This window comes from Oryza brachyantha, chromosome 3 (genome assembly GCF_000231095.2).
Source record: "Oryza brachyantha chromosome 3, ObraRS2, whole genome shotgun sequence".
Taxonomy (NCBI): Eukaryota; Viridiplantae; Streptophyta; class Magnoliopsida; order Poales; family Poaceae; genus Oryza; species Oryza brachyantha.
In genome coordinates this window covers 29,077,251-29,096,742 of record NC_023165.2, presented here as the reverse complement: position 1 = coordinate 29,096,742, position 19,492 = coordinate 29,077,251, and the positions used below count along the sequence as shown (strand labels likewise).

The window sequence follows — 19,492 nt, the reverse complement described above, 5'->3', positions numbered from 1 at the left end:
CCGAAAAAAAAACGTGGATTTCTTCTAAAATTATCAACATGGAGGGCGACACATTTTCTCAAGGATTGCAGCGAAAAAACAATCTCCTCCCATGGCAGTAGCATTCTTGTGTGATATAAACATATTCCCCAAAACATGGAAACCTGAAGCTCAGTCCAGGTGAAACTGGTCTTAAAAGGCTTTCCTCTTGCGGACCTTGAAACTGGTTGAGCGGATGACATCGTCATCAGCATTAAGCCTCATCTGCAGAGCATCCAGGGATTCAGGCTTCGTGAAGTATGTCACAAGGAGGTATATGCCGTCGTAGTAGGTGGACGGTAACCCAGTCCTGCTGTTCCTCTTCCTGATGCTATATGCCAGCGGGATGACTCCTCGGTTGAACACTTCGACATACATGGCGCCACCTGCAACAAGGAGCTACAACACAGACACAGGAAACACTACCGGTAAGCGAAATTGCCAACTATGTATTAATACAAAGATATGCATGTTGCTAAGGCTGTAGCAAGGGATATGGAGTGGAGTCAGAACTTCAGGATATCATCAAATTTAATGAAGGGTTACGGCCTCATGGAAATGAACAAGATGCTTGGTTGATCATCAACAATATAATTACGGGGCAACAAAAAAAAAATTCAAGCCAAACCTGATAACTGCTGATTATTACTAAGCAATGCAGGATATTGGCACACAGGATGGATATACAACACAAATATTTCTGGTAGTTAATGTTTTGTGGTAATCAAGATTTTACTACAGCACAAACAACTATCTGTCAATACTTCCTGGATCTCCACCATGACAAAACAAAATACAAAGCAATACATAATTGTAGCTGTTGACCAGATGAAGTATACATTTTCAGCAAAATATCAGAAATAGTATGACTTAGTTACCTAGCAGTCAATGTTAACAATTCGAATGACGGCATTTATTGAGGAATCATTGCGCCATAATCTAATCCTCATTTATCATAAACTGGGAAAAGATAAAAATTTCATGCATTGCCCACTACAAATCTTCCCTGGAATTCATGTCAACTGCAGCACAGAGCAAATGCATTGCCGTCTGGTCAGTGCAGCTAACCACCAGTAGTTTTGAATATATTTTTTACCTCCTCGTAGCGCTGTATGAGGGCGAGGCGCTCCTCCTCCGACATGTCGGGGCGGAGCACGACCATGGTCTCGTACTGGCGCAGCCCCGGCGGGCACGGCGGCATCTCCCGCTCCTCCAGCGCCAGCGCCGCCTCCGCAGCCGACATCCCGAGCCCACCACCTCCGAGGCCAAGCCCGGCGCCAAACCCCGAGGACGACCCCTCCTCGTCCCCCACCTCGTCGTCCTCACCAGTGGCCGTAGACGCCGCGCCGCCGTAGAACCCCGCGGCGTACCCAGCCGAGACCGCGCGTGCCCGAGCTGCCGCCCTGCGAGGCGCGACGGGCAGGCAGCTCCGCAGGCGCGAGGGCGATGGGGAGGGCGGGAGCGTGGGCATGAGGGCGGCGGTGGAGAGCGCCATGGGTGGCGGCATCGAGAGCGCGAGAGAGTAGAGGAAGGCGAGGTGTGTTGCCTTCGTGTCCAGTGGATAGATAAGGATAGGAAACCCCACAAAAAAAACCCGGCCCTCCGGTTTTTTCCGTGGGCCGACTTATTCAAGGCCCATTAAACCGGTTTTATACGGGCCGGGTTAGTGGCCCAAATAAACCGGTTTCTGACTGGCCGAGGTTCCAGCCCCGCTGACTTGCGTCGAGCGGAGCCGACAGTATGGCTGAGGTGGCCATCCGTTTCTGTCACTGCAGGTGGGCCCCATTGCCGTATTTGCTCCATCACGAGCTCGTGCTCTGCTCCTCTGAGGACCTGCTCCTCGTGTTGCTTTCTCTTCTCCTTAAAATTTCCCCACCTCCGCTCGCGATCTCCGCTCGCTCCGTCCAGATCTCCGCGTCAACCTGCAGGGTAGGGTAAAAATTTTATCCATCTCAACTTGCTTTTCTTGCGTCTTGTTGCCGTCTTGGCGCGTGTAGGTTTGTAGGATTGGAGTGTGATCTTTCGTCTGATCGAGTTCTTGCTGATTCTTGTGGAGCTAGCAATGGCGAGCGAGCGAGCGAGCTGTTTGCTTGATTTGAATTTGGTATTTCTGTGAGATCTTGATTCGATCGCTTCGTGTTGCTGCTGCTACCAGCTAGCTACCATGTCGTCCTCGTCGGAGAACCCCACGGTGACCGAGCGGGGTAAGGACCGCCGGGAGGAGGACGGCGAGAAGAAGGAAGGCGGTGGGGGGTTCATCGAGAAGGTGAAGGACTTCATCCACGACATCGGGGAGAAGATCGAGGGGGCGGTGGGCTTCGGGAAGCCCAGCGCCGACGTGTCCGGCGTCCACATCCCGCACATCAGCCTCCACCGCGCCGACCTCGTCGTCGACGTGCTCATCAAGAACCCCAACCCCGTCCCGATCCCGCTCGTCGACATCGACTACCTCGTCGAGAGCGACGGCCGGAAGCTCGTCTCCGGGCTCATCCCGGACGCCGGCACCATCCACGCCCACGGCGAGGAGACCGTCAAGATCCCCATTTCCCTCGTCTACGACGACATCAAGAGCACCTACGACGACATCAAGCCCGGGAGCATCATCCCCTACCTCGTCAGGGTCGTCCTCCTCATCGACGTCCCCATCATCGGCAGGATCAAGCTCCCGCTCGAGAAGTCCGGCGAGGTCCCCATCCCCTACAAGCCCGACGTCGACGTCGAGAAGATCAAGTTCCACAGGTTCTCGTTCGAGGAGACCACCGCCACGCTGCACCTCAAGCTCGAGAACAAGAACGACTTCGACCTCGGCCTCAACATGCTCGAGTACGAGATGTGGCTCGGCGACGACAGCATCGCCAGTGCCGAGCTCACCGAGTCTGCCAAGATCGAGAAGCAAGGGATCACCACCATGCAGATCCCGTTCAGCTTCAGGCCCAAGGATTTCGGCTCTGCTGTCTGGGACATGATCAGGGGGAGAGGCACCGGCTACACTATCAAGGGCAAGATCGATGTCGATACTCCATTTGGGAACATGAAGATGCCCATTAGCAAAGAGGGTGGAACCACTCGTCTCAAGAAGGAGGATGACGACGATGAGGTATGCTAGACATCTTACATCTTGTTGGTCAAATTGATCATATGCTAGACCCGGTTAGTCATGTTGTTTGACTAGAAAGACAGTGGGAGATCAAACAAAGATTTTTTTTGTAGGTATTGTTTACCAAAGCATAAATTTTCAGCTCAAGAGTTCACTAATCAGTAGCTGTAGCTCAGTTTATCTGATCAGATTCAAAAGAAGCTGGGTGGTTACAATAAGAGTTTCTCGATGCATATGTCGTCCCTTAGAGCAAGGTCAATAGAAGAGCTAACTACTCGCTCCAAAATCTTTCCATGTCACTAATAGCTAACATAGAGTCAATTTGTACAACAGTTACACATAAACATATACTACATTATCAATCAGCATTGCCCTCGACTCTCTTAGAGCTCAATAGTCATTTACTGAACTTGTGATATAAGCACTGGTCTTTGTGTCTCTGGTAATTCTGTGTCTCTGGTAATTAATCAGTGTAGGTTCACATGCTAGCAGTAGCATTCCAATCAAATGTGGAATATGCAATCCAAGGAACATATGTTTTTCATAAGAACCTCAAATGGTATCATAATTATGTTTATAAACTTTAGCTGGAACCTGTCCAAAAGGAAATGTAGTGTATTGTGTATGCCTATCAAAACATTGGATGTGCCATTTCAAATAGTAGATTGGAGGGAGCCGGGGAGGTGATTCAAAAGCCAGCTTGCTGGAGTAACCATGCATGTCAAGGCCATGTTGGGCCATGCAGTTGCGACCTTGCTAATCTCATTCGCTGAATTACCCTTGCAGGATTGAGGTGCCGCTGATAAACATACAGGGTAGTGAAGTAGAGATGGTGATGCCCTGTGCTCTTAGTGCTTTAGCATATGGTGCTCTTGTTGGTTGCCTTATCTGAGCTGAGCCCGTGTGTTGTTTGTTCAACTCATCTAGCTGCATCTTGTGTGTTCTGTGCATGTTTATTAGACTCAGACAACTTAATTTGTGGTGGAAACCTTGATAATAAAATCAACAACCCCTTGTTCTTTGTGGGGTCAGTTGATATTTTTCGTTACATTTTCCCCCAGAATACTGGTTTTGATTGTTGTTGATGAACCTGTTACAACGGTGAACAGAATTGGTGTTGATGATTTTGCTGATCAAACGATGGTTCTGGAGGTAGCCACCAGGCATCCATCCATCGATGTCAGTGTGAATGTGATGAATGGTTTTGGCTTGGCTACTTCATTATGGATGATTTGGACATATTTTGACTAATCTGTCTGCACTGCTGGCTATGTTCCTCTCTAGATGTTGACAGAGTTTCATACCGAACGGTAACATTCATTGAAATCCAGAATCATATATACATACACGTATTCTTCCTCTCTCGTATCCTTAAAAAAATCAAAAAGAATAAAGTACAATGATCTTCCACGCAAGAGAGCTTCTGCAAGATTAATCAAGAGGAATCTGCTGATATTATTTACATTACTGTACAGCTCGTAACTTTCTTCTCTGGAGCTGCAAGGTTCTGAATTTCTGATGCAAAGCATGCCTAGCCTACCTCAGCCTCTCTCCACAAAGCACAAACTGGGTCATTACAAAAACCCAGATCCTATATTACATCATATCAATGCCCTCACCATGTTAAATCAGCCCTGCCTACGGATCCAATGCAGGTGCGCTTGTCAGCCATTTTACAACTCCATGTTCATGCCATCCAGCATGTAGTCACCTCTTTCCCCGCTCTTGTTCTTCAAGCTTATTCCGGAGATCTTTCAATGCATGAACTACTTTAGGTTTCAGCTTGTGCTGAAAAAGCTTCCCTTGCAACGATGTTGACCTGCCGATTTCAAAATCCAAATATAAACAGGTTATTCAGAAATTTCTGTGAGATGCTCAAACCAAACACATAAGAGGAAAAAAGAGGCAGGAATCATTTGAAGCCTGAACCTTGTTTCCTTCAGCTCTTCATCAAGCTCCTTTTCTGATTCTTTTATCTGCAGAGCAACAAGATAAAACAAAATAAGTATCTACTACCAAAATTACAACAAAACATTCAGTATAAAAGTATGTTATATCAGCACAATGCACGTGATCAGATATTCAAGTAAAGGACATCTATTTGAACAGGTAATGTGTGCTTGATGAAAATATTAAGAACTAACCTCTTTGACCAATCTATTAGAGCTCCAAATAAGAGCACCCTACAAAATATACAGTGGGAATGAGATTTTTAACGATCAAGAATAAAACATTTGACGATAGAACCACACCAAAATCTTTTAGGGGAATGTAAACTTTCACTTCTGAGCTTCACATCATACATGTTGGTACATTCCTCATAAATGTAAAAGTCTGAACATTATACATTATCTTTCCTGCCTAACTCTTTTGAAGGAAATATTCAGTTTGGACATAAAACATTCAGTGTTTGTTTTTTTTCAGATGAGAGACCATTGGGAAATTTTAGTAATTAAATGTGTAGGATACAAAATGTGTTTTCTGCTACTTTATGTTCAAATATGAGGTAGAACTTGACAAAATGAACTAGTTCTTAACCATAAACCGATACAACAATGTCTAACATCAGACATACATGATCGAAGAAGCTAATCCTGTAAAGGGTGATAACATACTTCTCCATGTGCCAATTGTTGCTCCAATGCATCAGATGTTACAACCCAGACTTTTGGACATCCATCTGCCACCAAAGCTTCAACCTATGTTTGTCAAAGAACCATCATAAGAAATAATTTGCTTTCATTACATACATTTGATTTTCGTTGCTTCAAAATTCAAATGTCACAGGCATGAATATGAGACATTAAAAGCCCATGGATGAAAATACAGCAGGTAAGAACCAAGAGTGCATCACTTGAGATCAGTATTGGTGTATAACCCTCGAATAAACTATGCTTGCTCTACCGATCCTCATTCACATAATCACTAGACATTTGAATAGTTTTGTACCAAAATACAGCTAGTATAAGACCCATCACTGGAGCGTTACTGCTGGTGAAACAGACCCAACAATTTTCTGGTATAAAGACTTCCAGTTATGCATGCTTCATAAGCCAAAGTTTTTTTTTTTTGGCTTATTCTAAATCTATATGTGAAATTTGCACTGTGATAAATGGACATGTCTGATCAGCTGGGAACTCTAAGGGTATCCTTTCTTCTGAATAAGAATTTTATCAGCATTACCTCCTTCTCAATCCAAGAATCAGCAGATAAGTCACCAGAATACACCACATCAACCCTATTCCATGAAGTAAAATCTGTCTGTTAGGATTCCCTAGGGACTAAACTGCTTGAAACATTAAGATTCCAATTATTTTTGGATATATCAGCTTATATGAGCTCACAATATTATCTCACCCTTTATAAGTTTCTGTATGTGTAGAAAGCCCAGAGGCTGCAGCATCAAATACTACCACAACTTTTATTTCTGCAAGCATGAGAATAACAGATGGTATAAGAAAGTCGGCATAAAAGGACCCCACATGGCTCTTGAGACAGGCAAAAAGGACACCAACTTCTTATGTTCCACAATTAAGGAGACATGTATTTGTAAATCGTCACTATCTTTTTCACTATAAGGCACTATTAAACTGGTGATTGATCTAATAGAAATCATAAGTGCCTAACTAACAATCAGAGTAGGGTAAGACAAAACTGTCTATCAGCTTCATCAGTTACTTCCTAACTAGACAGCACAAGTAACGCCTACTTTTTATTAAAGAAATCACACTTGAGACAATATGCAATGGATTTAATTTCTCTACTACAAAGTACAAACCTCTTACTGCACTGAAAGATACCAGCTCATCAATGAGCATTTGTCTTGCAATCTCTTGCCTTCCATTCATGAAGTCCTTCTTAAGCTTTCCCCAGTAGCCACATACATTATAACCATCCACAAGAATAACTGGGGATGCAATTTCCAAACCCTGATTTGTGCTAGAAGAAATGACGAAACAATGTCAGTAATCTCATCAAATCACCAATCCAAAAAAATACTGAAGTTTTGACTAAGAAATGAGTGGCAGCCTGACTAGTGAAGAGTGGAAGAAGCGTCCTCATAGAAGTCTGTGTCATCAGGAAGCACTTCTTTTATCACTTTCTTTTTGCGGTAACGAGTAGCAGGCTGAGGTCCACTTGTTTGCCTTCTTTCATAATCCTGATAACAAGGATTAAATAACTGTTAAAACTAAGCTTCAGAATACAAAAGGCACGCATATCTTAATATATGATTCAGTGAGGATCTGCCAAAGTTAATCTTGGACGCTTTGGGTATCCCCATTTGGCCGTACATTGCCAGATGAATTTATTACGAGATGTTATATGACTCCATACCAGATGCAGCAGATCACAAGTTTTACCACAGTAAGAAAAGGCAATGCAACAAAGCTTATACCTTCCAAAATTTTAGAATCCTCAGGCTCTGCTTCACATTGGAAGTGATCCGAGGAGGCCGTCGCTCAGAAACCTAGAAATATAGAGGCAGTCTGTTAGGGTGCCCAGCCATAGAGCTGACCTGTTTGTTACCCATGGGTCCAATATAGAATCTTCCATTCTCTTCATAATCGAAATATATATATATATATATATATATATATATATATATATATAGTAATAAATTAAGAATGTACCAAACAAACATGTTTTGATTAACATTGATAACAAAGGAAACATAGACAGCTCAATTCTGAACAGTTTTCCTTTTCCATCGTTGATGCCGCAACGTGATAACACACCACCAAAAGGCAATTTTTACCCCTAAATTTTATTAGAAGGTAAATGGTCCGTAATAACTGCTACTTCTTGCTGCGGATTGAATTTGAAACGAATGCTCATTCGCAGTCACATTCATTCGAGCCACGTTGCCCCGAATTCGACCGTATCAAACCTGTTGGGGGTAGTCGAGGGGAGGAATGAGGTCGGCTGACCTTGTGGGCGCCGGAGGAGCCGCCTTTGCCGCCCTTCCCCTTGCCCTTGGCCATCACCACGACGACGGTCGACGCGGCGGAGTACGCGGCCGAGCCCACCATCCCGCCGCCGCCGCCGCCGCCTCGCCGTAGAGAGAGAGGAGGAGGAGGAGGAGAGAGAGAGTGAGAGAGAGATGCCGCCGCGCCGGAACGGGTGGGTGTGGTGCGGCCGCCGCGCGAGGAGAGGAGACGCCAGCCATAACCTCCCGCGGCGTGTGGACCGTCCGATGCCCGATCTAACGGACCACAGGCTCACACGCGTCCCTGCTCCTGGCCTTTGTCAACCTGCTTCACTATTATCAAGGGCACTGTTATTTTCTGGTTTTCGATTATGAATTACTCCGTCTGTCAAAAATAAATATTTGTTGTTTAGTATCAGATTTATTTAAATTTTGAAAATTATAATCATTGATAATTTTCTAAATGGTCAGTTTAAATATATTGTTCAAAAATATAAATGATACAGATATATTACACTCGAAAAATACTATCATAATATAATAAAGTCTTTATATTTATTATAACGCAAAATGATTTGTTATAATTTTATAAGTTTAATCAAATCTTGTTCTAAATAATAAATATTTTTGGCAGGAGAAAGTTTCATAGATGAGTTCTTTACACTTCTAAACGCAACGTAGAAATTTTTTATATAAAAGTTCTCCATTATATATTTGTAAAGTAGTCGTTTTTAGTTTTTCTAGTTTTAGATTTAATCGTTTATACTAAGTAGCTAGAAATGACTGAAGATGATTATGGATACATTATTGAGGGAATAAACATCCGATGATGAGTGAATTATGCAAGCATTTTGAAGGAATAAAATAAACAGAACCTGTGACCAATGATTTGTGTAAGCTACTATTCCCCTTCGTCCATCTTTCCATGATTCCATCCTCCATGCAACTGTGTTATACAATTGTGTGTGGACTTTTCATACGTGCATTATAAAACCCTTCTCATTTTTATGCATAGTTCCACTATACGTATGACCCAATTATACTAACTACGTATAACTGAAACACTGTAACCATTGATTAGACAAAGAGGGTCAAGTGAGTAGCACCGCAGCCGTTGATTAATTGAGTTGTACGTAAGTCAGATGGTTAAATCGTACGCATAGCAATTTCCTTCCTCATATGCATACTTAAGTTGACACCATGGCATCTTCTTCCTATCTTCTTCTTTTCACTATTTTTCCCTTTTACATGAAAGCATCGTATTGTTAACTACTTAACTCTGTATAGTTAACTACTAAACTCTCTGGGAAGCCATCCAATTTGGGTGGCTCTCATCAAAAGCGTGTCCTTTGAACTTCTCTTCCAGCCATTGATTTTCTGGCTATTTTCCATTGCTTTTCCTTGTTCCTGCCTGTTCATCAGCCATCCATAATTTTATCAATCATAGAAATAAAGGCACAGGGGAGTTTGTTTGTTTGAGGTCAAAACCATGATTGAAGTTAATATTATAGAGCCCGTGTGTTTCTGTTTGGAAGTTGGAATGATTCCAATACCATCTTCCATGTTCCAACTGATCAATCTTTAGGGGAGAGAAAAATAAAACATCTTCCCAGCTCAGCAGAATGGCAGAATTATCCTTGATATGGTGGTCTCCAAATTGTGCTTTTGGTTTTGGAATCCTCTCTTTCTCATAGTGGAATATTGGTAGGCATACACTGATGTGTCTACATCCAATAACCATGGTTGCCATTAGTGCAGAAGGTTTGATGATGCCACAACCGTACGATGGATGGACTGATTGAGATAACCATGTCGATGGTACTACTTAGGAGCTAAATTGATTTGGAAAATTGTTATCAACGATAAACTCTAGAGAAGTAAAAAGTGTGATATACTTAATAATCTAATAAATGCATTATATCATATGTGCATGATGTTTCACACACATTTTCAACAAAAAAAATTGTACATGTACATTTATTTTAAAAGTTTTTTACCATCCTAAAAAAGATACCTGGAAATACTATTTTTTGTAGTGTAAAAATTTAATACATCGAAACAGTATATGTCTACATATACTAAAATTTTGGTGCATCTAGTTACATTCTCAAAGACCATAATATCTCTTTAGAAAATCTCTTATTCTAAAGATAGATATGTTAAAAACAAGGACAATATTGTACTCATTTTTCTTATTATACAGTAATTAATGTGGTCAAGTATTACATAATCCACTTTATCTCTAGTGATGTTTTTGATCGTGGATGCTCTCATGATCACTCTGAAGAAAACTCTGTAGAAGCCAACGACTAGACAACATGCTCCAACTTTGCAAATCCATTTAGAAATCCTGCACAGTTGCACTAGACAAAAATATTAGCGTTGAACCCAAGCGTGGCCTTACCAATTTGCACGCGCACTCTCTCGCTCGCTCGCTCCAAATAAAAATCAATCAGGTCGCCCTCACGCACGCGTCTTCCCGTGCAAAGCCAAGAAACCAACCCAAGTAAGCCAGACGAAGAGGAAGAAGCGGCAGCGGCAGCTGCAGCTACCCAACTAAGCTTCTTGGGAAGGAGGAGGAAGAAACGGAGATCGGAGGCGGAGGCGGAGGCGGAGGCGGAGGCTCCAAGAAGAAGGAGGCGTGGGTGAGAGCAACGGGCCAAGGCGGCGGCGAGAGCAAGGAGGAGGAGGAGGAGGAGGAGGGGAGGCCGAATCGGGCGATCGATCGATGGCTCGCCGGCCGGCGACGTGGGAGCAGGGCGGCGACGAGTACGACTACCTGTTCAAGATCGTGCTGATCGGCGACTCCGGCGTGGGCAAGTCCAACCTCCTCTCCCGATTCACCCGCAACAGCTTCTCCCTCGACTCCAAGTCCACCATCGGCGTCGAGTTCGCCACCCGCACCATCGAGGTTCGCGTCGCATCCCCTTCTCCTCAGCTTCTTCCTCTGTTTCTGCGCTCCGCTGTTGCTGCTTCCTCTGAATGTCTCTGGAGCTGCTCGAATCGGCTGTCCTTGTTCATGCGTGCTGCCTGCTTGACAACGATCGCCTGCTGACCTGCCTGTTTGATGCCCAGTCTTGACGGTAGAATTCAGAATAGTTTTACTGTTCTTTTGTAGATTTCAATTCAGAGAAAAAAAAATCCCCCTTTGATATGTTCAGCTGTTCAGTACGGATCGGTTTCTCTTTGATATCAGCGTCTCCTTTTGGTTTCCATGGATGGGTGCAATTGCTATTGCCAAAGCAGAATTCTTTCTTTGTTGAAATCCTGCAAATTTTGTAATTTGTACAGACTGTTTGAGCCGCACGCACACAGCAAATGAATCCATGTTCCATGATCCTACTATTGTCTTCCACCTTGCTTCAATTTTGTTAATTTGCTTCAATCTTGCAACCCAGGTTGAAGGAAAGATTGTGAAAGCCCAGATATGGGACACCGCCGGGCAAGAACGGTACCGGGCAATCACGAGCGCCTACTACCGCGGCGCCGTGGGGGCGCTGCTCGTCTACGACGTCACAAAGGCCACGACTTTCGAGAACGTGAAGAGGTGGCTCAAGGAGCTCCGAGACCACGCCGACTCCAACATCGTCGTCATGCTCATCGGCAACAAGATCGACCTCAAGCATCTCCGATCAGTGGCCATGGAGGATGCGGCGAGCTTTGCAGAGAGGGAGGGCCTGTCCTTCGTCGAGACCTCTGCGCTCGACGCCACGAACGTGGACAAAGCTTTTCAGACCGTCCTCACTGAGATCTACAGAATCATCAGCAAGAAGGCATTGGCTTCAGATGAGGCTGCAGCTGGTGGTGCTGGCGCTGTCAGAGAGGGCCAATCTATTCAACTCTCCACGACAGATTCTAGCAGTTTTACATCAAGATGCTGCTCTTTCTAGCCGTCGATGTTTGTTTCAGGCGGATTGCTTGAGGTGATCCTCTTTGTAATTGTCAAAAAATGTGGTGTCATGCAACAAAAATAAAGGATTACATTCGGGAGATGAAAGCTCTTCATTCTGCTTCTGTACATAAGAGTAACATGGTACGGACGTACGGTTGCTTTGACAATTTGGATCTGATACTCTACATTGTCCGTGCGGTTGATGTTCTAGTGTTGTACTGTTGCCAAAAATGAAAAAAGAAATAAGTTTTCAAAAAAAAATGAAAAAAGAAATTGTCCTCCTAATACTGTGACTGTCCGGTACAACATAAAGTTTTTGAGAGGAACTCATGTTGACTCTTTTCTGAGAAAAAAATCTTGCCTTTTGATTTGCTCAACCTGGGGTTGTCTGCAAACCATCTCCTGTCAGACCTTACCATTTCTTTCAGAGTCTGTATGATTCATTCATCACCGCTTAACTGTTGTTACATTGTTTCATAGAGAATCTCAAAAAAAAAAAAACTGTAGGCTTGTTATATACTCAAGTTTCAGGTTTTTCGCCGGGCATTCTCAGTTTCATGTTTCTCTAAAAAGATGGTTTAAGCTTTGCCAGACCTGCAATATTTATGGCTTATTATCATTTTGTAATGCCTGTTCTTTTTGCTGATACAATCTAAAGGAGATTAAATAAGACTATGTCTGGTTTTTATATTTAGAGCAATTTTACAGTCTAGCAAAAAGTATCTCGAGGTATGGGGTACCAAATCATTTTTCACCATTGGAATTAGCTGAGTAGGATGTACACAATTAGAACCAACGATAAAAAATGATCTGGTACCGCGAAATACCAGTACCTCGAGTTATTTTTTGTTACTTTTTATTGGACTGAAGCAAATCTCTTATATTTAATATCGTTAACTTTTATATCTACATCAGATCGTTCGTCTCATTAGAAAATATAATTATCATTTGTTTTGTTGTGAATTGTTTTGTCATTAAACATACTTGAGGTGAAAGGCTTTCCCCCTTTTCACATAATCCGGAGAAGTCTCTGATTTTTTTTCATACAAAAACCACGAATTATTATGATCGATTTATGAAACAACCGAATTAAGCAGCAAATGGAGGGTGTAGTAGCGCGACAGATCGGAGGAGAAAGACATATGCAACAAGGCTTTGAATTTTGCGTGCCCGTGCGTCGCCTGCAGGAAGCGGCCAAAGCTTGCCTCCCTCGCCGTGGCGCCTCTGCTCTCGACGTGTGTTCATGGCGGCGGGCGGCATGCCTGCGCAGCTGCCATCCATGCACGCCTGCACCCGTCCTCATCTGCTCCCCTTATCTGCTCATCTCTCTCGCCAAAATGGCAGACTCATCGCAAGACTCGATCTTGATCCTTCTTCCTCCTCCTCCTCCTGCCTAGCTCCTCCCAAGAACACCAGAAAGCACCAGAGACTGGCTGATCCATTCGAACGTTTGGCTGGATTGGAGCGTGTGGATATATAGCAAGAAAGGGAAAGGAATCGTGCAGCGAGGTAGAGATTTTAATTGATTTGATCGATGGAGCAGGTGCTGAACGCGGTGATGGACCTGGTGGTGCCGCCGGCGAGCATGGTGATGCTGGCGTTCGCCTGGCCGGCGCTGTCGTTCCTGCGCGGGGTGGAGTGGGTCGTCAAGACCCTCACCGTCGAGAACATGCACGACAAGGTCGTCCTCATCACCGGCGCCGCCTCCGCCATCGGAGAGGTGAGTAACACGCAAGAACGCCGCCGGGCGACATGCGCGGAGCACGCGCCTGTCAAGAACTTGGGGGTGTTCAAAATCGTTTCGGTTTTTGCAGCAAATCGCGTACGAGTACGCGCGGAGGAACGCGAACCTGGTGCTTGTGGCGAGGAGGGAGCACCGGCTGTTCGCGATACGGGAGAGCGCGCGGGCGCTCGGCGCTGGCCAGGTCCTCGTCATCGCCGCCGACGTCGTCAAGGAGGACGACTGCCGGAGGCTCGTCGGCGACACCATCAGCTACTTCGGCCAGCGTCAGTCATCAGTTGCAATCAAAGCCTTTGAACTGAATCGAATTGTTAGGATAAAAATCTTTGTGCGCATTCGTTGCAGTGAACCATCTGGTGAACACCGTGAGCCTGGGCCATGATTTCTGCTTCGAGGAGGCCGGCGACACGGTCGCGTTCCCTCATCTCATGGTACGTGCGTAACCATGTGTTCGTCGTCGAGCAGCTTGCGTGCATGGATTGATTCCCGACTCGATCCGGCCGTGCAGGACGTCAACTTCTGGGGGAACGTGTACCCGACCTACGCCGCGCTCCCCTACCTGCGGCGGAGCCATGGCCGCGTCGTCGTCAACGCCGCCGTCGAGAGCTGGCTGCCCATGCCCAGGATGAGCCTATACTCCGTACGCCATTGATGATCTTCTGTTCTTCTAACTAACCCAAGATTACGCCATCAGATCAAGCTGTGCTTCAGTTCAGAATGATCTGAAGATGATGTATGCCATGCGTGCAGGCGGCGAAGGCAGCGGTGATCAACTTCTACGAGACGCTCCGGTACGAGGTGGGCGACGAGGTGGGCATCAGCGTGGCGACGCACGGCTGGATCGGCGGCGAGGCCACCGGCGGCAAGTTCATGCTCGAGGAAGGCGCGGAGATGCAGTGGAAAGGGGAGGAGCGAGAGGTAACTAAACCAAACATCAAATCAAATCAAATCAGCTCACCGTTTGGTTAATCAGTAGTGCACACTGATGAACGGACTCGCCGTCGACTGAGATCAGGTGCCGCTCGCCGGCGGGCAAGTGGAGGCGTACGCGAGGATGGTGGTCGCCGGCGCGTGCCGCGGCGACGCCCACGTGAAGCACCCCAGCTGGTACGACGTCTTCCTCGTGTTCCGCGCCTTCGCGCCCGACGTCCTCGCCTGGACCTTCCGCCTGCTGCTCTCCACGGCGTCACCGTCACCGCCGGCGAGCGCCCGCCGCCCGCTCGCTGCTCCGGCGCAGCCCGCCGCGCTGCCGGCTCCGCCTGCCCGCCCATTGCTGGAGTACCCGCCGGCCCGGAGCCCGGGACGCGCCGCCGCCGTCCAGCAGCACAAGCTGGAGTGAGGAACGCGTGCGTGCATGTGGCACAGCACATGTTATGTTCGTGGTGTGTGTAAACGTAAATACGCTATTTGCGCTAGTAATATGTGATACGATGGTATCTATGAACTGATTTGGCGAGCGGGTGTTCGAATAAACAATGCGATGTCAACATGGAATATTTAAGTAATTTGATCATAATTTCACTACAGTGTGATACGATATTAAGAAGATTTGTTCACTGGAGTTCATCCAGTGGTCGTGCCGGAGTGGTTATCGGGCATGACTAGAAATCATGTGGGCTTTGCCCGCGCAGGTTCGAATCCTGCCGACCACGATTTTTGTCACCTCTTTTCGTGAGCCCTATCAGGAGAAAATGTCCGTCTACAAGCTCTCTTGGTACGAGAAACAAACAAATTCGTGAGCCCTATCAGGAGAAAATGTCCGTCTACAAGCTCTCTTGGTATGAGAATCAAACAAAAATTTCCATCTATAAATCCCTTGCATTGAATCTTGCTCATTTATAATTACGAGAATCAAACAAAAATGTCCAGATATAAATCCCTTACATTGAATCTTGCTCATTTATAATTTTCGAGCTATAGTGTTGTCACAGATTCACAGTGTGTTCAACCCTTTCACGACTCACGAGTACAGGACAATCCAAATTCTGAATCACTACTCATATTTACACATTGATACGCCAGCACACGAAGCCGTGTTCGAAGTTACCATGGTACCGGTCGTTGGTTAATCACTCAAGTAGCAGCTTTGTCAGCATTAACTTGCTGTTCTGTACAACACTTGTGCAGGGAGCTTCATAAGCGAATCATGCATAAGCCTCATTATGCCACCACGGCCGGCCGCGCACCGGCACACAGGCAAGCAAGCACCTTTCAGCACAGAAGATTTGATGTGTGACAGCGGTTGAACATGATCAGCAACATATGCCAAATGTAATTCCCAACGCACACCTATTCCTACGCTCCAAGGAGTGGACAGACTAGACAGGAACTAAACTGCACAAGTGGCTGCTCATCAACAGCTTGCAATGCAAAGGCACAGATATCCATTTCTCAGCCCTGAAGGTTATGTGGCCATACCTGTAGTGCATCCTGGCAGCCCCGGAACCTAGTTACAGGTGCCTGGAGTGCAGTATCATGGACAAGCATGAGTGGGTCAGAACGTGCTTGTTTTCCTACTATCAATGAAAAACTATGCATGTCAGCATGTGTGTGCATTCGGTCATTACATGCATGGGTAGGGATATGTAGGGTGTTTAAAATTAACCAATGCCATCTCTTGTCAGCATCTTCGCATTGCTTCATCAATCATCTACTGAATTAAGGAGCTGGTCCTCATCTACCGATAACTTTCTTAAAGCTTTAGACAGCAGTTTATATCTGGTGACTACTTTCCTGTAGTGCTCATGCAATTGCTTGACTTCCCCTGGAGTCAAGCTTTCAGTTTCAGAGTCCATGAATGGGAATCTTAATCCTGTTAAATATGAACTAAGAATTGTGATTATGCAGCTAAAGCAAGGAAAACTAAATCTAAACCCTTAGAGTTGAGAAATATCACAAGTTCAGAGCCACTTAAAAGGAAACCTAAATGTTGCCACTTAAAAGGGCTAACTTCAAATACTTAGTAAAATGCTATTGTAGCTTCTAACTAGTAAGTACTCCCTCCGTCCCATATTACATGGGATTTTGACTTTTTGTTTGTAATGTTTGACCACTCGTCTTATTTAAAAAAATTTAAAAATATTTTTTATTTTTTTGTTTATTATTAAAAGTAGTTTAAGTATTACTTATAAATTTTTATATTTGTACTAAATTTTTGAATAAGACGAATGGTTAAAAATTACAAGTGAATAGTCAAAATCCCATATAATCTGAGACTGAGGAAGTACTAAGTACTAGTGATTCTTAAACAGGACGTGAAGATCAGAAGGAAACAAACCTTCAACGTGCCAAAAGAAAAATCATTTAGGTGAAAACTTGATGCAAATATTCTCAAACAAATTGATCTACAAATATTAAAAACAGACCTTCTGTAACACCAGATTCCTCGTTCAGTCCTGCTGTAGATGTACCCAATCCTTGTGAGCTAGTACTGCTAGCAACAGATATGTGATTACCAAGTCTTGCAGACTCCATATGTGCCTGGAACACACTTTCTTCCATGGATAGTGAGCGTCCATCGACATTTATTATAAACATCTTTGCTGAAATGAGGTTTGTGAGATAGTATTCAACTTCAGAGATAAGCTTTGTTTCTCTTCTGAAGAGCTGAATAAACTTTAGATTTGAGTGCAGCTGAGGAGGATTGGCCTACATCAAATTTTAGTACATTGTCAGTTGTACTCCGTATAGAAAAAACATGAAAGTATTAGAGACTAGGATTTTCCAAAGTAGAAATGTAGAATGCATAAAGTATCACAAACGCATTAGTGACAACTATCAGCTTTCAACTTACTTGTATCATATACTCTCTAGAGAAACTCATGTCCGTTAGTGAATCCAAAGGAAAATTAGATTTAATATCAATAAGGCATATAAGAGTAACATTAACTAACAACAAACAGCAATAATCAATTTATATCATAAGATCATTGGATCATTACACACCAAAGGTCTATACTACTTACATTTTGTAAAAAAAAAAGGATTGCTACATTAACAAATACCAAATTGCAATTTATCATCAGTGTTACCTAATTTAGCTGTAAAGAGATAGGAGTGAAGAATCCTAACATCAAAATATGATATGAGGTGAATTGAATTTATGATTAGAAAACTTAGACCATTAGTACTTAAGATTAATAGATAACCTTGGGTTCAATGATCTGTCAGCGTCAAACTTTAGGTGACAATCTGGCTGAGAATAATTGGAGAAAGAATAAAAATCAACAAAAGTAGCTTACCTTGATTGTAATATAAATAAGAATAGGAAGAAAATCATCAGCCCCGGACAATGTTCGATCATTTGACATCGACACATTTAGAAGCAAGTTATTGATGATTTGACAACAGCTCAAAACACAAATAAGCTTCTCTCGTGGTGATTTGAAGGAATTAATCTTTTGCAACTCTTTAACTGCAAGCTACAATAGCACAAACATTTGATTGAAGATCATAGTTAATTTGGGCCTTAGTTGTATGGTAACAGTACTTCTTTCATGTTGGGCAAATTTAAAACTTTAAACAACGATGAACAAATCATAAGAGAAATACATCGAATGATTATCTATTAAATGTTAACCCAGTGCACTTTTATCACGCATAATCTACATGATGGCCAATCCACAAGGTAATGCTGGTTATATAAGAGATAATTCATAGTAACCTAATGATAATTTTCAATTTTCTCAAGTGCATATATAAATATTACTAGGGGGTATAAGTGTATAACTCATAGCCCGTATGTTCATTGCTCACAAGTCACAACGTTAGTCATAGGAGCTCTAATTTTTGAAAAACACCAGGAACAGCGAAAGAAGCTGAGTTCAAAGGTTTTTGAGTCAATTGTCGCATTACCAGCCAAGCTGTCTCATTATGCAGAACCTTGGGTATGTCCAAGTGATGAGGCCTAACAAAGCGCTGCAAGAGGCCAATCTTCTCTGTGATCTCCATGTCGGCCTTCACATCCTCCGCAGACGAAGCAAAGGTTCGATCGAACAACTTGGTCATGATAAACTTCTCAAGCCCCTAATGGTCGCACAATAACACGCAGACACGCAATAGTTTCAGTTGAAATTCCACGCATTGGGCACGGGATTCCAGCAGCGAAACGAACCGCAAGGGTTATGGCTCACCTCGAGCGCGTTGTCGATTTCCTGATTGGAGGCATTCGCCCAAAGCGGGTGGTCCCTAATGGCGGCCTCCATCTCCGCGAAGAAGGCCTGGACCCTGGCGCCGCCCTCCTCGGCGTTGGGCTCGCCCTGCGAGAGGGACGCGAGGAAGCTGCAGCAGTTGAAAGCCTCAGGTCAGAACTAGATCCGCAGGCATGGTCAGGGCAAGGCCCTAGGAGGAGGGGGGAAGAGGGGACGGACTTCCTGATGGAGTGGAAGAGGCCGGCGGCGGCGGGGCGGCGCATGCGGGCAATGAAGTCGTAGAAGTCCAGCCGCGACGCCGGCGACGCGGGGCTCTCCATGGCGGGATTGGCGGCCGGCCGAGCGCGCGCGCGGCGGACTGCCGGAATTTTTGAGGGGGAGGGAAGAGAATTTGGGGAGAGAAGCATGGCGGTTTGGTATCACTCGACACGTCTCGCAGACGGCGTGCGCGAACCCGACAGCGAATGTTTGGTACCTCTGTTGACGATTGATGAAATATTATATAAAATTTTATAGTTATTTGATACCTTCGTTACATAATAATTTTAATTTTTTATTTTTATGTCCAATATTTTAAACATTTATTTTATTTAAAAAATTAGTTATACATAAAGTACTAGTAATAACAAAAATATTAATCGAAATTTTTTTAAATAAGACGAAGAGT

The 19,492-nt window shown here is 44.4% G+C and overlaps 6 protein-coding genes and 1 non-coding gene across 15 annotated transcripts; 4 read left to right on the top strand and 3 right to left on the bottom strand.

Moving 5' to 3' along the window:
* Window positions 1–18: 18 nt before the first annotated feature.
* LOC102708509 (30S ribosomal protein S6 alpha, chloroplastic) lies at window positions 19–1,565 on the bottom strand. The gene is made up of 2 exons (XM_006650817.3): window positions 1,115–1,565; window positions 19–417 (listed from the first exon to the last, which is right to left on the bottom strand). Exons 1-2 carry the CDS (start codon window positions 1,523–1,525, stop codon window positions 172–174), a joined length of 657 nt encoding a protein of 218 aa, XP_006650880.2. The 5' UTR covers window positions 1,526–1,565; the 3' UTR covers window positions 19–171.
* Window positions 1,566–1,842: 277 nt separating this feature from the next.
* Window positions 1,843–4,233, top strand: LOC102708229. Its single transcript, XM_006650816.3, has 3 exons — window positions 1,843–1,947; window positions 2,174–3,115; window positions 3,902–4,233. Exons 2-3 carry the CDS (start codon window positions 2,183–2,185, stop codon window positions 3,905–3,907), a joined length of 939 nt encoding a protein of 312 aa, XP_006650879.1. The 5' UTR covers window positions 1,843–1,947; window positions 2,174–2,182; the 3' UTR covers window positions 3,908–4,233.
* A 193-nt stretch (window positions 4,234–4,426) lies between these two features.
* LOC102707947 (uncharacterized protein YacP) lies at window positions 4,427–8,256 on the bottom strand. The gene is made up of 10 exons (XM_006650815.3): window positions 8,044–8,256; window positions 7,512–7,583; window positions 7,150–7,274; window positions 6,894–7,054; window positions 6,473–6,542; window positions 6,299–6,353; window positions 5,731–5,814; window positions 5,260–5,298; window positions 5,045–5,091; window positions 4,427–4,934 (listed from the first exon to the last, which is right to left on the bottom strand). The coding sequence occupies exons 1-10, from the start codon at window positions 8,143–8,145 to the stop codon at window positions 4,823–4,825; spliced, it is 867 nt and encodes a 288-aa protein (XP_006650878.1). The 5' UTR covers window positions 8,146–8,256; the 3' UTR covers window positions 4,427–4,822.
* Window positions 8,257–10,510: 2,254 nt separating this feature from the next.
* LOC102707662 (ras-related protein RABA2a-like) lies at window positions 10,511–12,032 on the top strand. The gene is made up of 2 exons (XM_006650814.3): window positions 10,511–10,953; window positions 11,441–12,032. Exons 1-2 carry the CDS (start codon window positions 10,771–10,773, stop codon window positions 11,930–11,932), a joined length of 675 nt encoding a protein of 224 aa, XP_006650877.1. The 5' UTR covers window positions 10,511–10,770; the 3' UTR covers window positions 11,933–12,032.
* A 1,246-nt stretch (window positions 12,033–13,278) lies between these two features.
* Window positions 13,279–15,014, top strand: LOC102707385 (11-beta-hydroxysteroid dehydrogenase B). Its single transcript, XM_006650813.2, has 6 exons — window positions 13,279–13,654; window positions 13,749–13,941; window positions 14,021–14,106; window positions 14,184–14,315; window positions 14,426–14,593; window positions 14,691–15,014. The coding sequence occupies exons 1-6, from the start codon at window positions 13,469–13,471 to the stop codon at window positions 15,012–15,014; spliced, it is 1,089 nt and encodes a 362-aa protein (XP_006650876.2). The 5' UTR covers window positions 13,279–13,468.
* A 231-nt stretch (window positions 15,015–15,245) lies between these two features.
* TRNAS-AGA lies at window positions 15,246–15,327 on the top strand. The gene has a single exon. It is a non-coding gene; the product is annotated as a tRNA-Ser (tRNA).
* A 152-nt stretch (window positions 15,328–15,479) lies between these two features.
* Window positions 15,480–19,278, bottom strand: LOC102704138 (vacuolar protein sorting-associated protein 9A-like). Of its 9 annotated transcripts, XR_001549765.2 has the most exons (8): window positions 19,045–19,278; window positions 18,808–18,955; window positions 18,530–18,700; window positions 17,917–18,096; window positions 17,041–17,323; window positions 16,243–16,487; window positions 16,094–16,135; window positions 15,798–15,883 (listed from the first exon to the last, which is right to left on the bottom strand). XR_001549765.2 is itself a non-coding variant. In XM_015834707.2 (7 exons), exons 1-6 carry the CDS (start codon window positions 19,230–19,232, stop codon window positions 16,122–16,124), a joined length of 984 nt encoding a protein of 327 aa, XP_015690193.2. In that variant the 5' UTR covers window positions 19,233–19,278; the 3' UTR covers window positions 15,791–16,009; window positions 16,094–16,121. The 9 variants fall into 9 exon arrangements, 5 of the variants coding, with proteins under 5 accessions (XP_015690192.2, XP_015690193.2, XP_015690195.2 ...); XR_001549766.2 differs by having other exon boundaries at window positions 15,791–16,009; window positions 16,094–16,487; XR_001549763.2 differs by having other exon boundaries at window positions 15,791–16,135.
* Window positions 19,279–19,492: the final 214 nt, after the last annotated feature.

Coding starts and splice junctions, on each gene's coding strand:
- LOC102708509 (XM_006650817.3), bottom strand. CDS start 1,525: ATGCCGCCACCCATGGCGCTCTCCACCGCCGCCCTCATGCCCACGCTC. Junction 418..1,114: donor TCATACAGCGCTACGAGGAG/GTAAAAAATATA, acceptor TCTGTGTTGTAG/CTCCTTGTTGCAGGTGGCGC.
- LOC102708229 (XM_006650816.3), top strand. CDS start 2,183: ATGTCGTCCTCGTCGGAGAACCCCACGGTGACCGAGCGGGGTAAGGAC.
- LOC102707947 (XM_006650815.3), bottom strand. CDS start 8,145: ATGGTGGGCTCGGCCGCGTACTCCGCCGCGTCGACCGTCGTCGTGGTG. Junction 7,275..7,511: donor GGATTCTAAAATTTTGGAAG/GTATAAGCTTTG, acceptor CCTTGTTATCAG/GATTATGAAAGAAGGCAAAC. Junction 5,815..6,298: donor ATTCTTGGATTGAGAAGGAG/GTAATGCTGATA, acceptor TGACAAACATAG/GTTGAAGCTTTGGTGGCAGA.
- LOC102707662 (XM_006650814.3), top strand. CDS start 10,771: ATGGCTCGCCGGCCGGCGACGTGGGAGCAGGGCGGCGACGAGTACGAC. Junction 10,954..11,440: donor TCGCCACCCGCACCATCGAG/GTTCGCGTCGCA, acceptor CTTGCAACCCAG/GTTGAAGGAAAGATTGTGAA.
- LOC102707385 (XM_006650813.2), top strand. CDS start 13,469: ATGGAGCAGGTGCTGAACGCGGTGATGGACCTGGTGGTGCCGCCGGCG. Junction 13,655..13,748: donor CCGCCTCCGCCATCGGAGAG/GTGAGTAACACG, acceptor CGGTTTTTGCAG/CAAATCGCGTACGAGTACGC. Junction 14,107..14,183: donor TCGCGTTCCCTCATCTCATG/GTACGTGCGTAA, acceptor CCGGCCGTGCAG/GACGTCAACTTCTGGGGGAA.
- LOC102704138 (XM_015834709.2), bottom strand. CDS start 19,232: ATGCTTCTCTCCCCAAATTCTCTTCCCTCCCCCTCAAAAATTCCGGCA. Junction 18,097..18,529: donor ATAATGAGACAGCTTGGCTG/GTAATGCGACAA, acceptor GTGCTATTGTAG/CTTGCAGTTAAAGAGTTGCA. Junction 17,324..17,916: donor TTATTTATATTACAATCAAG/GTAAGCTACTTT, acceptor AATTTGATGTAG/GCCAATCCTCCTCAGCTGCA.